The following is a 14,221-nucleotide window of genomic DNA, read 5'->3' on the forward strand; positions in this document are numbered from 1 at the left end:
CAGTGGTTATAGAGTAGTCCAGACAAACTTAATAGTTCTCAAGATAGTCATTCTTACCACTCTGTCCCCCTGTTCTATTTCCTCAGGTAAGTTTGGGTGATTTTAGTAACCTAGTTGTATCTTGTTGAGAAATTGAATGCTTGTCCCAACCATCCAGGGTGCCTTGTTCAAAAGGCATCTGTGTCCCAACAGCGACTGAGACAGGAAGCCCTGAGAAATGGCTGAGAGGCTCTCAGGACTGAAGATCTGTAGATGTTGAAGGTTTGAGTTACATGTTTAAATAAGACCTAAAAACACAATGCTTTAGACTTGTATACTCCTAACTACACCGAAGATCTCAAGGAAGTAGGGTCTGGGACGATAACTTTGAGTTAAGAAATGAGAAGAGAGTTAGAAGATATGGTCATTGATTTGGAAACCTAAGGCAATCCGAATTGCCAGGATTCTTATTCCAGGTGTTAAGCATGAATACCATTTTTCATCATCTTAGAGAAACAAGTATGATGCTTTTAAGGCTAGCCCCAGAAAGACCAAAACTAGAGTTGTCTATAGGATTGGGAATAGGGAGAGCCACTGTGCAAGATAAAGATTTCAAAGTCGTTTCTGGAAAGTTTCTTTCTGAGGGAAGATGGTAAATAGAACTCTGCCAAGTAGATGTAAGTTCCGTGTATTTAGTTCTGGAGTTTGAGTCCTCCAGAAGGTTGTAGACATCATACTTGACACTGTCCATTCTCTCAAGCCATTGACAACAGTACCTTTTCCTTAACTCTTGACAGGATAGACTATCATTGCAATTGTCATATAACTTCCTTTCTTGTAAATCCTCAGATAGCCAGAACCATGTCATTATCATTATAATGAGCTGCTTCCTCAGCAACGAATGTACCATCTGTACCAGGGATGGACAACTAGGCTCTACTGCATTTGCCCCTCTTCCCCTGTCAAGCTAGCCATTTCCTTCTTGAAGCTCTTACGTAACTAACGAGATAGCCCAAAGGAGAGTGAGGTAAGAGGGAAAACATTTAGAATTTTGATTAAAATCAGTGTGATAGAACGCTCATCTCTTATTCCCATTTCTAAGCTAGTCAGTGCCTTTGTCCCTGCATCCTCTGTAAGGAATTTAGATGAGAAAAGTACTTTTGCTGAAGTTTTGTCATCACTTTCAACTTGGTGTCTTTATCCTAGGATTTGAGTGTCTCTGTCTTTCCCTGGGTAAATTGGGACAGACCTAAGTTCCCTTGGATTTCTTTGTTCTGTGTAGAAAAGTAGTTTTCTTAACTTCACTATGAACCTTCACTGTTGGAAATACCTTTATTTTTCCTTTTCTTGTCTAGTGAGCCAGACCGAGGAAGGCTAACTCCCTCCCCAGACATCATTGTTTTGTCTGATAATGAGGCTTCCAGTCCCCGTTCCAGCTCCCGAATGGAAGAAAGACTCAAAGCAGCCAACCTAGAGATGTTTAAGGTAAAAAAAAAAAAAGATTTTTTTTCTTCATTTCTTACTGCTTCTAGTCTCTTTAATTCCATAAGAGTCCCAGTTCTGTTTTTTTTATGGTTTACTTTTTGGATCTAAATAACTACCCATTGATCAGACTCTTCATTTAAATGATTCACAACCTGAAGGCATGCTCTTTTATAGGGAACCGTTAGAATCAAGTGGAGAAGATAGTTTGAAAAACATATTCAATATAACTTATCTTTGGAAAATGAAAACAAAACATAATTCAAGTCACATAAAGTAAACTGTTGGCAGGAGGGATTCCTTCTACACTCTATCCTGGATCTCAGAATATGGAGAAATTCCTAAGTTTTTATGTATATTTAGAAGAAACACGGCTAAAATGATTTAGAAACATTCTTTTAAAGGAAATCAGTGTCTCCTTTGGCCATTCTTCTGTTTTGCCAGGAATCTAGTTGATTAGCATTTATATGTGGTCTCTCTTTCATTCTGTAAACATTTTTTGAGTACCTACTGAATACCACCAGGCACTCTGCCAGACCCCAGGGACACAAAGATAACAGTCCTATCACCACCTGTGCTTCTTGTGGAAGATGAAGGTTTCAGAGATAAAAGAAGAGATCGTCTTGCAGGAAGGGACTCTGGGTACATGCTACCATAGCTGACAGTCTGTGTTTCCTTAAGGGGAAAGGCATTGAGGAACGGCAACAGCTCATCAAGCAGCTGAGGGATGAGCTGCGATTGGAAGAAGCCCGACTGGTGCTGTTAAAGAAACTGAGACAGAGTCAGCTACAGAAAGAGAACGTGGTCCAGAAGGTAATGTGCCCTAGAAATAAGGGACTAGGGGAAAGGAAGGAAAAACTGGATGGAGAATAGGCTATCCCAGGTAGGTTCAGCTGAGTGGCTCGTTCTTCTCTGGGTTCCATGGCTTTTAGTCTCTGGGAATAGTGATATTTTTTTATCTTAGGCCTTAATCAAGAAAACCTTGATTCCGTTTTTCTCAATTTTCCTCCTGGTCAGCAGGCACTTTCACTGACAAGGAATTTTAAAAGTCTAAAAGTGTACCAGATTTCTACTTCCGATTATTAGTCTTTTCCACTGTCTCATTTTCTCTTCTCTCCCTCAGACTCCAGTTGTACAAAATGCCGCATCTATTGTTCAGCCATCTCCTGCTCATGTGGGACAGCAGGGCCTATCCAAACTTCCCTCCCGGCCTGGGGCCCAAGGTGTTGAACCTCAAAATTTGAGAACATTACAGGTGTGTGACCCATAATAGGATCTTTGTGTCAGAGGGCCCTGTTTATTCTGTCTCTGTTTCTTGGCTTTTGTGAAGATTGTAGAAGAACCTGGCCATGATAGAGAGGTTATTACTACAGATAGTCTGTTGGTCCTTTATGGCATAATTTAGTCTGCATAGAAGAATGAATAACCCTCATTTTTCCACTGTAGTTTTTCTTCTCTAGAGGTTTCCAGCTTAGCCCTTTTCCATATAGGGTTAGATAGATTATACCAAAAAAGCCAGGGAATTCCTAGCCACTAATCAGGGTTAACAGTGGTGGTAGATTTATCTCGTAGATCATTAGACAAAATTACTAAGTTTGAGTATGTTTCTGCTCAGCTATGTATTATAGGTAGTGTTTTCTCTTTAGCATTTTGTGGGACATTTTACCAACTATGACTAGTTCTTTTCCTCTTTTTCTCTTTCAGGGTCACAGTGTCATCCGTTCAGCGACCAATACCACCCTCCCACACATGTTGATGTCTCAACGTGTTATTGCACCAAACCCAGCCCAGCTGCAGGGTCAGCGGGGCCCACCTAAGCCTGGCCTTGTACGCACCACAACACCCAATATGAATCCCGCCATCAATTACCAACCGGTAAGAGAGAGCCCTAATGTGGAGACAGGGAAATCTTTTATTTGCTTTCTCTGTTAAAAGGTCCATAGATTTTAAGTTTTCGGACATAGAGAAGCTCTGGACAATAAGGATAATTTTGATGGAGCTTGAATTGACAGTAGTCCCAAAAGTAGAAACATTGAAGAATTATTTGAAAACAGTAGTGGAGAAGAGAGGTTATACAGAGAGCAGCAGTAAGCTAAAACCTTCCTAGACTAAAGAGATCAAGGGAGCCAATGAATAAGAAGCATAAGGATATATAACAGAAATCATCCCCATCCTTATTTTTCTCTTTGCTGTTTTAGCTCGTAGCCACTATCTTTCTCCTTTCATATGTGCCAGAGTTCTTTTTCAGTGAAGAAGTTGGACACCTGCCTTTTCCTGAGTTTTGGGAAGCTAAGTAGTCCAAACTAGGATCAGATAGTGTTCTCCGCCGTGAAAGCAAGAATTGATCCTTTTTCCCAGATACCATCACTGACCCCCATACTCAATCTGTTTCAGCAGTCAAGTTCCTCTGTTCCCTGTCAGCGCACAACATCCTCTGCCATCTATATGAACCTTGCCTCCCATATCCAGCCGGGGACCGTGAACAGAGTGTCCTCACCACTTCCTAGCCCCAGCGCCATGACAGATGCTGCCAATTCGCAGGCTGCAGCCAAATTGGCTCTTCGTAAACAACTGGAAAAGACACTCCTGGAGATTCCACCTCCCAAACCTCCTGCTCCCTTGCTTCACTTCCTGCCTAGTGCAGCCAATAGTGAGTTCATCTACATGGTAGGCTTGGAAGAAGTCGTACAGAGTGTCATCGACAGCCAAGGTAAGGCTGTTTCTTCTGGTCAGTCTTTTTATCTAAGCAGAGAGGTTGCTGAGCCTGATTGACATGGGCAGAGTATCACAGGGTATTGTGTAATGTTAAATAAGCTCTCCTTACCATTGCCAAACCACCTCCCATCCCTGATTCAGAGGCTGTTTGGGAGCAACATATCAGAAAAAGGTTTGTTTGTCTGTGTATCTTAGGCTAAATATTTTTGTGTATTTTGTATATCTTCTATATTTTTTACAGTATACTGTTTAGTTCTTTTGACTGATACCTAGCATGATGCATGCGTGCTTCGATGACTAGAACAGTTGTTTTCTTTTGTTTTTTTTTTTTGGATTGGCCATGAGCAAACATCTGTTGACAATCTTTTTTATTTTTCTTCCCTTCCTCTCCCAAAAGCCCCCCAGTACTTAGTTGAATATTCTAGTTGTAGGTCCTTCTAGTTCTGCTATGTGGGACACAGCCTCAGCATGGCTTGAGGTGCTAGGTCTGCCCCCAGAATCCGAACTGGCAAAACCCTGGGCTGCTGAAGTGGAGTGCACGAACTTAACCACTTTGCCATGGGGCTGGCCCCTGGAACACTTTTTTTTTTAGGAAGATTAGCCTTGAGTTAACATCTGCTGCCCATGCTCCTCTTCTTGCTGAGAAAGACAGGCCCTGAGCTAACATCCGTGCCCATCTTCCTCTACTTTATATGTGGGACGCCTGCCTGCCACAAAATGGCTTGTCAAGTGGTGCCATGTCAGCACCCGGGATCTAAACTGGCGAACCCTGGGCCGCCGAAGCAGAACGTGTGAACTTAACAGCTGCGCCACCGGGTGGGCCCCAGAACATTTATTTTTAATGTCAGTGTTTGTGTGGCATTGTGCTGCATTATTTTATTCAGTCCCTGCTGTTTGTGTGCTTGTAGTTAAGAAAATATATATACTGATGGAGATAACTATGACCACATAAAAGCTGTACACGAACAGTGAACCAGACTATAATGTATTAACACTGTACAGAGTATACTAACAGAAGTTATTAAGCCTGAATTTCCAAACATAAGGACTTAGGGGAACACCTGACAGTAGAGGAAAGTACCTAAAGGGCTCAGTATTGGCTATAAACACATCACAAAGTGGGTAATTCAGACACTGATAATTAAAAATTATAAATGTATATGACAAGGATAAATTCATTCTGAGGTAAAGAGATGCTAAGAAGCAAAAGTGTTGGCTGAGTTATATGGTGTCTTTGGACTCTGAATTGACATATTTTTTCTCAATGTAATGTAATAGCAAATCAGAAAACTTGGGTTCTTGTCCCAGCTTTCTCGTTTAGGAGCTGTGTTTCTTATACTTAGTTTTCTCATTTGTAAATGGGGATGGTACTCTCTGAATTCCCTAAAGTGATGTTGTTACAATCAAATAAAATAAAGTGGGGCCAGCCCAGTGGCACTGCGCTTAAGTGCACACGTTCCGCTTCTTGGCGGCCTGGGGCTCGCCAGTTTGGATCCCAGGTGCGGACATGGCACCACTTAGCACACCATGCTGTGGTAGGCGTCCCACATATATAGTAGAGGAAGATGGGCACGGATGTTAGCTCAGGGCCAGTCTTCCCCAGCAAAAAGAGGAGAATTGGCAGCAGTTAGCTCAGGGCTAATCTTCCTCAAAAAAAAATAAAGGTATTTTATAAGTTGTAGAGTACTCTTTTTGTAGAGTCTCTTTCTTAATTCAGCAGAATAAAATTCTGGAAAAACATTTGATGAAGAGAAACAGAGGAGATAGGGAGAAAATATGAAACCACTGATTATTCTTTTTGTTGGCATCTAGGCAAAAGCTGTGCCTCACTTCTGCGGGTCGAACCCTTTGTTTGTGCCCAGTGCCGCACAGATTTCACCCCTCACTGGAAGCAAGAGAAGAATGGTAAGATTCTATGTGAGCAGTGTATGACCTCCAACCAGAAGAAGGCTCTAAAGGCTGAACACACCAACCGGCTGAAAAATGCTTTTGTTAAAGCCCTACAGCAGGAACAGGTAAGAAGTCTGACTACTTCTCACCAGCCACCTGCCCAGTTGGTTTTCCCAAAAGGTAGTTCTTTCTAGTTTAGAGGAGTTGTTTGTGTGATCCCCACAGTCATGGCGATCTAGGTTTCTGGATCTGGGTTACCTTGAACCTGGAGGCTTGGGTTCCTTTTTTTTCTCCCCACCATTCCTTCTTTCCCATTTCCATTTGAGTATTTCTGATTGGGTAAGAACATAGTTACATATAGTGGCTGAGGTGAAGGGGAAAGGACAGAAGGCTTGAGACTCTTGCCTTTCCCTAATAGCACTAAAGAAATCCCTCTATTCTTAACTTCATTTCCTCCTCAAACAAATGGATTTTGGTGAGAGGGATTTATATTTGTACTAGAAATCTCTTTGAGAGAAGTAATCTGCATTCCATATTTGGCAGAGAAATGACAAAGGAAAGGGTAGATTATAAAGTAGCCCAGTGAAAATTAATGGTACTAGATGTGTGAACATCTCCTATAGTATTAATAGAATGAGAATATCTTGGAAAGGGGAAGATGTGTTGGGAAGCTCAGATCCTTTTCTTCTATCCCATTTTCTACTCCACCGCTTATCAGACCCCTTTAGGTAGCATAGTGGACCTTCTGAAAAATGGGTAGATAGGAGTCAGAAATAAACCTCAGTAACGCAGCAGCCTTAATTACATCAGTCAGCTAGCTCATTGTTGCCACTCAGATCTCTCCACCCAACTTCTGAGAGCCAGCTTTCCTGGAGAGAGGGATTCCTTAATCAGTGACACATGTTGGCTACTTGCAACCAGAGATCTTAGTGCACCTACCCCACCAGACTCTTTCGCCTTTTCCATATCCCTCCAACTTGCTAGCACCGTTAGAGATAAGAAAACCTCTGGGTTTTCTGGTTAAGAAATTGGGCGCTGTCCTGCCCGGCTTGACCTAATGACTCCCAACAGGAAATTGAACAGCGATTACAGCAGCAGGCAGCACTCTCCCCCACTACGGCTCCAGCTGTGTCCAGTGTCAGTAAACAAGAGACCATAATGAGACATCATACGCTTCGGCAGGTGAGGATTTCTCTCAAGGGCTTGTCAGCCATTTATCCCAACTTGTCCTTTCTTTTGAAATCATACTGCTCTTCTGTACTCCCATATCTTTACCTCCTCCTTAAACCTTCCATCATGGCTAAGTTGTGATCAACTGTCCCCTCATCATTGCAGGCTCCACAGCCCCAAAGCAGCCTCCAGCGTGGCATACCCACATCTGCCCGTTCCATGCTTTCCAACTTTGCACAGGCACCCCAGCTGTCTGTGCCAGGTGGCCTCCTTGGAATGCCAGGTAAGAAGGGTTGATCTGAGGACTTTTCTTAGGGATTGATTAGTTATAGGTAATTCTTTAGCAGCCCCTTTAGGTGAATCATTCCTTCTTTTGTTTTCTGCTCTTTCTTTAGGCCTTACTCCCTTCACTCTTATTATTTGGCAAATGTTTGCAAAGTTCATATTCTATGCCAGGTACAGTGCACTAGGGTTTTGATGGTGAAAATGACACAGTCCCTGCCATTACAAATTTAGTGTCTAAAGTGTCCCCTTGATAGGCATGTAGTTATTGATATCTTTTGGCCATAACAGCAGGGTCAACTGTCCTAATACTGTTTGATCCAGGGATGCTTCTCCACAGTCAGCAGCCCCAAAACCAAAGCAGATTCAATGATTCCGTCTCTTTGTCTTGATTATTTTCCTCTCACCATTGTTTTTTCTGACTCTTCTATCCTATCAAGATCATGTTCATTATTCCTGGTAGGATTGAAGTTTCAGGATGACCTCTTTGCCTAAAGCTTGGGAGTATAGGGATAGTGGCTACTGAAATAAAGTTTAACTGAGTCTGGACAAATGTGGACAAGTTCTAATGTTTCCTCCCCGTCTCCAACTCTGCATCCCCAGAGTAGTGCAGAGGAAGGTGTCATTTCCTCTTTTAATACCTGCCCTCCACTTTTGTCTCCTGGGTCTAGGTGTCAACATTGCGTACTTGAACACTGGCATCGGAGGACACAAAGCCCCCAGTTTGGCAGACCGACAGCGGGAATACCTTTTAGACATGATCCCTCCCCGGTCTATATCGCAGTCCATCAGTGGACAGAAATAACGCCTATTCCACTTGTACTGCCCCAACCTTGAATCCTTTACCCCTCTCCTCTCCCGTTGCCCCCAACTTCCGTCGCATGCAGTGCCTGTACTGGTGCCTACCATACACGGAAAACAAAACAGAAAAACAGAAGACAAAAAATAGAAATCAACAAGAAAACACACGCCCTGCCCCGCCACCTCCCCTTTATTTCACACTGCTGCGATCTGTTCTTCTGCCGCTCTGTCTTCTCTCTTTGGTTTTCTTTAACAGTGAGGTGGATCTTCGCCTCTGAGAGAGGTCAGAATGAGGTCCTGGGGAGAAATCTAAGCCCTCTGACGTGTGTTTCTAAAGTTTGTTTTTATGCTATAATTATTATTATCATTTTTAATGATGTTGTGTGTCCTCCCTTTGTTCAGTGGACGGTTAAACCTTTTTATTTTCCCCCAATATTTTTCTTTTTCTCTTTTCTTTTGTCTTTTTTTTTCTGTAAACAAAAATGACATTCAGTTAAATGATAAGGAGCATTGCAGTAGGGTCCCCAACTGCCAAGTAGGACATGACTGGGAGTGTTAGGGGCAGAAGTTTTTAATGCACTTAACCCGGGGGCGGGGGCAGGTAGTTGCATCAAACAAGGAGGAATACCACACCAACTGTGGTGTCTCTGGGCTGGACAGTCGGGAGGCAGTGTTTAGAATTGAAATTGGGCTCTAAGAATGAGTGGGGAGAGAGCCTGGAGGGAGAAGCTTTAAAACTTAACCACCCTGGAATTGACCCGTAGAGAAGGGGGAGGAGGAGCAAGATGATGAGCGTATTGCTGAGCCAAGGAGGACTGAGACCAGGTCCTGGCCTTCTGGATGCTGGGGGAATAATATTGGTCTCCTGACCCCAGTGCAGACGTGGAAGTCTATTCCAGGCCAACTAGCCCCAAATTATTTTATCTTTTTTATTTTTTTGTAAAATTCTCCCCTACTCCCACCTTTTTTTAAAAAAAATCCTAATCTGCCCCCAGTAACCACAGCCCTGTCTGTAATAAAGAGGAATGGCTGTTCCCAATCTGCGATTGCTGGGTGTCCTAGAGGTTGGAATGGGCATGAGTGATTGAAATGACAAAGGGAGGAAGTAGATGACTGAAGACAGGCTTTCTGCCCGACTGCTGAGACTCACGTTTGTCTCTCCTTTTATCCTCTGAGTGACAGGAGATGAGGATGAGGGCACTAATCAGGTTGGACTCCTGGCCTGACCCTGCTGCACTAACTGCAGAACCAGTTGCTCAAAGCCAAACAGCTCGTGTCAAAACCAGCTTTGGACCTCTGCTATAAAAGTAGTTGTCTCTTTCCCCCCAGAAGTCTATTCATTTTGCTTTTTTGTTTGTTTTTATTTTTTCCTTAAGCGCTACTAATGTAGAGAATGAATTGAATTGTGCAATGTTGCTGTTCTGGCGATTGGGGAGATGAACATCCCATTTGCCCACACCGTGGGGGAAGAGGGAGGGGACCAGGCTGTTTCTGAGGTAAGGGAAGCCCCTTAAAGGTAGGGGTTTCTGCTCTCTTCATAGTATACACCCACCTGCCTCTTCAGCTCTAGAAGCTGCCAGAGTTTGAGGAAGGGGTACTCTCAGCAGAGAGGTGTGAAGAGGAGTTGAACATTTTGCCTGTGAAAGCCACCTGGGGAAGTTCCCCCACTTTTATTTTTAAAAATTAAATAGTTTTTTTTAAAGTAAAAGGCACTTTTAAAATTAACACACACACAAACTGCACATCTTCCCCATAAAGTTTGGGGATGGGATGGGAGAAGGAGCTGGAATCAGGCTCAGTTCCCCCCACTCTGGCCTCAACTCCCCATACCCCAGAGCCACTGTGGGTGATTATACTTGGCCCTACGGGCCTTCCTGGCTTTTTTTCTTTCCTCCCTTCCCCTAAATTCATTGAGCACTTAATAAAGGAGCAGAGATGCAGCCTGTGTCTGGGCTCCCCCAGTGGTGAAATGATCTGGAAGCTAGATGCTAGTAACAGGTAGTGATGGGGTCGTTTCAAGTATTTTTCTGGGGAATGTGGTACCCCTGACTGTAAGTGGTGGGAGAGGGAGGGGGGTTAATGGAACTGGGTCTGGGATTATTTTAAAATTATATATATATATATAAAGATATATTCTTACATCTTTTCTTTGCCCTCTGTGCTTTGAAAGCACTGGATAAATCGTTTGGTTTTGCGTTTCTCTTCCACGAAATTGGAAGCTGTTTTTTTTTTTTAGTATTTTTCCTACAAGTCATCTTGCCTTGTGGCATGTCTGTCTAGCCTCTCCCCCGCCCATAATGAAGTGCCATTTCTGTTATGTCTCCCACCCCCAGCTCAGAGGTGCTCAGAGGTACGAGGTGCCCAAGTTTGTCAGTTGAGATTAAAAGTGAGGAAGAGAGAATGTGCAATACCTTCTGGCTGGGGGCCATCCCTGCCCTGAGCTGAGTCCCTTCCCTGGGAGCCAGGCCACCTTTGAATGGGTTTGGAAGTAAGATGTGTAGAGATGGGGAATGATGGGGAAGGAAAGCCTATAGTCGAGTGCCTGCCAAGGTGCTGAGGCGATGGGGGAGAGGGTAGAGTCTTCCCTGTTTTTATTCCCTCAGGGTCGATTGCATAGAGGCTGCTCGTTGACTAGTATAGCTCCATGACCCTTTGCTCAATCACTGAGGTTTGATTTGTTACCCTCTCTTCTCCCAAATTTTATATCCTTCCCAGGGATTAGTGATGGGGGTGAGGTTTCCCTAATCATGGTAAAGTGTTAGCCTTCCACCTCCTCCCTTCCCTCCCTCTCCCCTGTCCTTCTGTCTTCCTCATTTCTGTGCTTTTTCATCATTGATTGCCTTGTGTCCCTCCAAGTCTTTTGTTGCTATCCATCCCCAGGCATTGGGCCCCATAGACACTAAACCTTATGCCCTAAAGATAGGAGGAAAGACCCTCTTTTCAGAGTTTCTTTTACTCCTGGAGCTCTGAAGCTCAGGGTAGTACTAAAGTGAGGATCCCAGTAGTTCTCCCTGGCTTCCTCCATCTCCAGAGGCTCTAAAAGTAGTAGTTTATGGACAGTGGCTTACTCCCCAGAAGCCTGAAATGGGTGGATGAGTGGTAAGGCTTGGGTAAAGCTGAGGGACAGAGGTCCTTATTTGTTGGGGTTTTTTTTTTTTTTTTTTGTCATTTGACCACAGCATCTGGACTTCCTCCATCCTGGAATAAGTATTTTTTCCACATTTTTGGATGTATGTATGGTAGACAATTTTTTTTTAAGACACAGAGATTAATGTTTTCCTGCTTTGGTTACCTTTCCTTTCCCCTTTAAAAGGAATTAGCTATAGAACTGCTTTGTAAAGATGCTTCTTGATATTTTACTTTTGTTCCTTTTCCCCAACCACTCCCCTTTCTCCCCACTCCTCCAGAAGGCATAACCCTTCTCTCCACACCCCCCACCCCCACCCCAGTCCTAGGCTCCCTTCCCCTCAACAAGACTTTCATTAGCTTATGATATTTGCTGCCGAGATGTTATAACAAGGACTCATCGTGTATATAAGCTATTTCTTGATCCATTTAAAAGGAATTGTACATTGTGTAGAAAAAAAAAAAAAACCTGAAAAAGAGAAAAAAAAGCCCTAGCCATGGATATTGTGAAACTGTGTTATGTCATTTTGTAATGTGCCCGTTTGTGTATGATCCGTGCAAAAGGGTTTCTGGGGAAGGGGAGGGGGTAGGGAGGCAGGGCTGTGGAGGGTGGGTAGGAGAGTGGGCCGGGCCCAGCACACTGAGACTGGCAGCTGCTCTAACCCCATCCCTCCTTAGAGATGCCACCTCCCCCACCACCCACCCCTAATTTGTGCCTTGCCTCCCCACCCTGGAGTAGTCCCTCCGGGTCACCAGCACTGCCTTGGCAGAGCCCACTCCCTACCCTAACCTGCCCACTCTCCCTACCCCCCAGCATTAGGTTGATACTGTGGGGAAGTGCTGGGGGCTGGGAGGTAGCCGAGGAATGGGGCAGTTCCCGGGGGCATTGAAACCAAGTATTATGAATTGTAATTGTATTTGCACTGTTTTTTTTCTCTGATTGCATCAGCATATATACAATATACCTATATAACAAAATTCAGTGTCAAGCTTTCTTATGCAAGGGATTTTCCCCACCCCACCCCACCCCCCAAAAAAGAACCTAGTTTCATGGGCCTTTGAGTGTGGATTGTCAAGGGATGATAAAGAGAAAGGATTTTAACAAGTCATCCTGAAAAAGTCTCACTTAGGGAGAGCTACATCCATCTGCACACAGTCTTAGGCTTTGCAAATTGGGGTGAGGCTTGGCTACAGTGAGAGCTAAGGTTCTTAGTCAGACTGTGGAGAGTGAAAAGAACCACAATACAAAGGGGGTGGGGTGGTGGCACAGTCTGAAGACCTGGGGTCTAGTCCCAAGCTTTCCTACTAACTTACTACGTGACCTTTGGTAGAGTTAATTTTCTGGGTCTCAGTTTTCTTATTTGTGAAGTGACGGGAGATCATCTGGCCACCAAGTTTAAAATTCTATTCTGTGCTTCCTTCCCCACCTATAAAACAAACCAAAACAACTTGAGGTGAGGGAAGTGTTGGGCTGAAAAACCAGGGAGGAAACCAAAGTGACTAGTATTGAAGTGGTTGTATGTGTGGCAATGCCCTTGGAGAGCTGCCAGGCCTGTACTGTTACTTTTGGTTTGGGAAAGGCAGCAGAGTGATGTCTAGGACATCAGTTAGACCTGTGACATCTTTGCCCTCTTGCCGCTAGTCATCTGAGGGCAGGAACCCGGCCCCAAGCCCCACCTCCGCAAGTGGCCACAGGGCCCCTAAGGGTGGTTGACCAATGAATGCCCCAGGTTGGTGGTCTAGCTACTTACACCCTTTGTGAGCTACAGGATGCAGAACTTCCCCCATCTTCTTAGTGATAGTATAGGAGAGCTCAGACACAGTCCACATCTTGTCTCCTTCCCTCAGATCTCATCTGAACCCCCTAAAGGCAGCTGTCCCACAGTCTGTCTCCTTCAGGGGCCCAACTTCCCCACAGCCTGGGCTGAGTACTCCCACATTCTTTAGGTTCTTGGCTGGTAAAACCTGGAGAGGATACAGGATGGTGGGTGAGGCCCTGGTGAAGGTGTAAGGATAGATTGGGGGTGGGGGGTGGGGAGCAGGGAGGTGGGATGGGGAATGGCCTTCTCTGAATGGGGTGGGTGGGAGGGGAACAAGACCCTTTTGCACAACTCTCTTTAAGTTTCCTTTTTTTTTTTTAACCTCATTCTAATTTTCTGCATTGTGTTTGGGAATTAAAATGAAAAAACTAAGACCAATAGAAACTGGTTTTCAAAAAGGCAAATACACTCCCATCTGTTTCAGATGCTGCTGAGCATTTCAGCAGTGACATTCAAATAATAAGCTAATTTTTGGAGAAAGGATTAAAAGAAAAAAAACTTTGTAATATTTATCACTTGCAAGCTATGTTTAATAAAGAAAGGAATGGTTTCTAAACTTTCCTGTGGCCTGTGCTTTAGTCATGGTTGGGGCAGGGGTGGCAGCTTGGTGGGAGAATTTTAGGGGTAACTGGGAGATGAGCGTGTGGCTTGTACCTCTACAGTTGTGGCGTTCTTTTGGTGTGTACCCTTTCCTTCAATTGTGATGGTGATTTGAAGCCCCTACTTACTTGTGTATTCTTATTCCCCTCCACCTTGATGTGGAAGCAGTGTTCTGGAAGCCACTGCCCCCACTTTAGTTACCTGATGACTTACAGTCTATAGGTATTGGGAAAGAGGCAGCATTTAAAGATTTTATTTTTCCTCCTTCTCCACAAAGCCACCCGGTACATAGTTATATATTTTAGTTGTGGGTCCTTATAGTTGTGGCATGTGGAATGCCGCCTCAGCATGTCCTG

At 44.1% G+C, this 14,221-nt stretch overlaps 1 protein-coding gene across 12 annotated transcripts in view; it reads left to right on the plus strand.

The window, feature by feature from the left end:
* The window catches only part of GATAD2B (GATA zinc finger domain containing 2B), an 89,050-nt gene extending 77,254 nt beyond the window's left edge, over positions 1-11,796 (plus strand). For 8 of the 12 annotated variants that reach the window (XM_070607478.1, XM_070607483.1, XM_070607479.1 and 5 more), the window contains 9 exons: positions 1,335-1,464; positions 2,143-2,274; positions 2,585-2,716; positions 3,166-3,336; positions 3,856-4,171; positions 5,989-6,191; positions 7,138-7,248; positions 7,402-7,519; positions 8,190-11,796. In XM_070607478.1, coding sequence (XP_070463579.1) covers positions 1,335-1,464; positions 2,143-2,274; positions 2,585-2,716; positions 3,166-3,336; positions 3,856-4,171; positions 5,989-6,191; positions 7,138-7,248; positions 7,402-7,519; positions 8,190-8,323 — 1,447 coding nt within the window. In that variant the 3' untranslated portion in view covers positions 8,324-11,796. The remainder of the gene's footprint in view (positions 1-1,334; positions 1,465-2,142; positions 2,275-2,584; positions 2,717-3,165; positions 3,337-3,855; positions 4,172-5,988; positions 6,192-7,137; positions 7,249-7,401; positions 7,520-8,189) is intronic. The other 4 variants (XM_070607480.1, XM_070607487.1, XM_070607485.1 and 1 more) reach the window with 1 other exon arrangement.
* Positions 11,797-14,221: the final 2,425 nt, after the last annotated feature.

This window comes from Equus przewalskii, unplaced genomic scaffold (assembly GCF_037783145.1).
Source record: "Equus przewalskii isolate Varuska unplaced genomic scaffold, EquPr2 ChrUn-10, whole genome shotgun sequence".
In the NCBI taxonomy this organism is placed as follows: domain Eukaryota; kingdom Metazoa; phylum Chordata; class Mammalia; order Perissodactyla; family Equidae; genus Equus; species Equus przewalskii.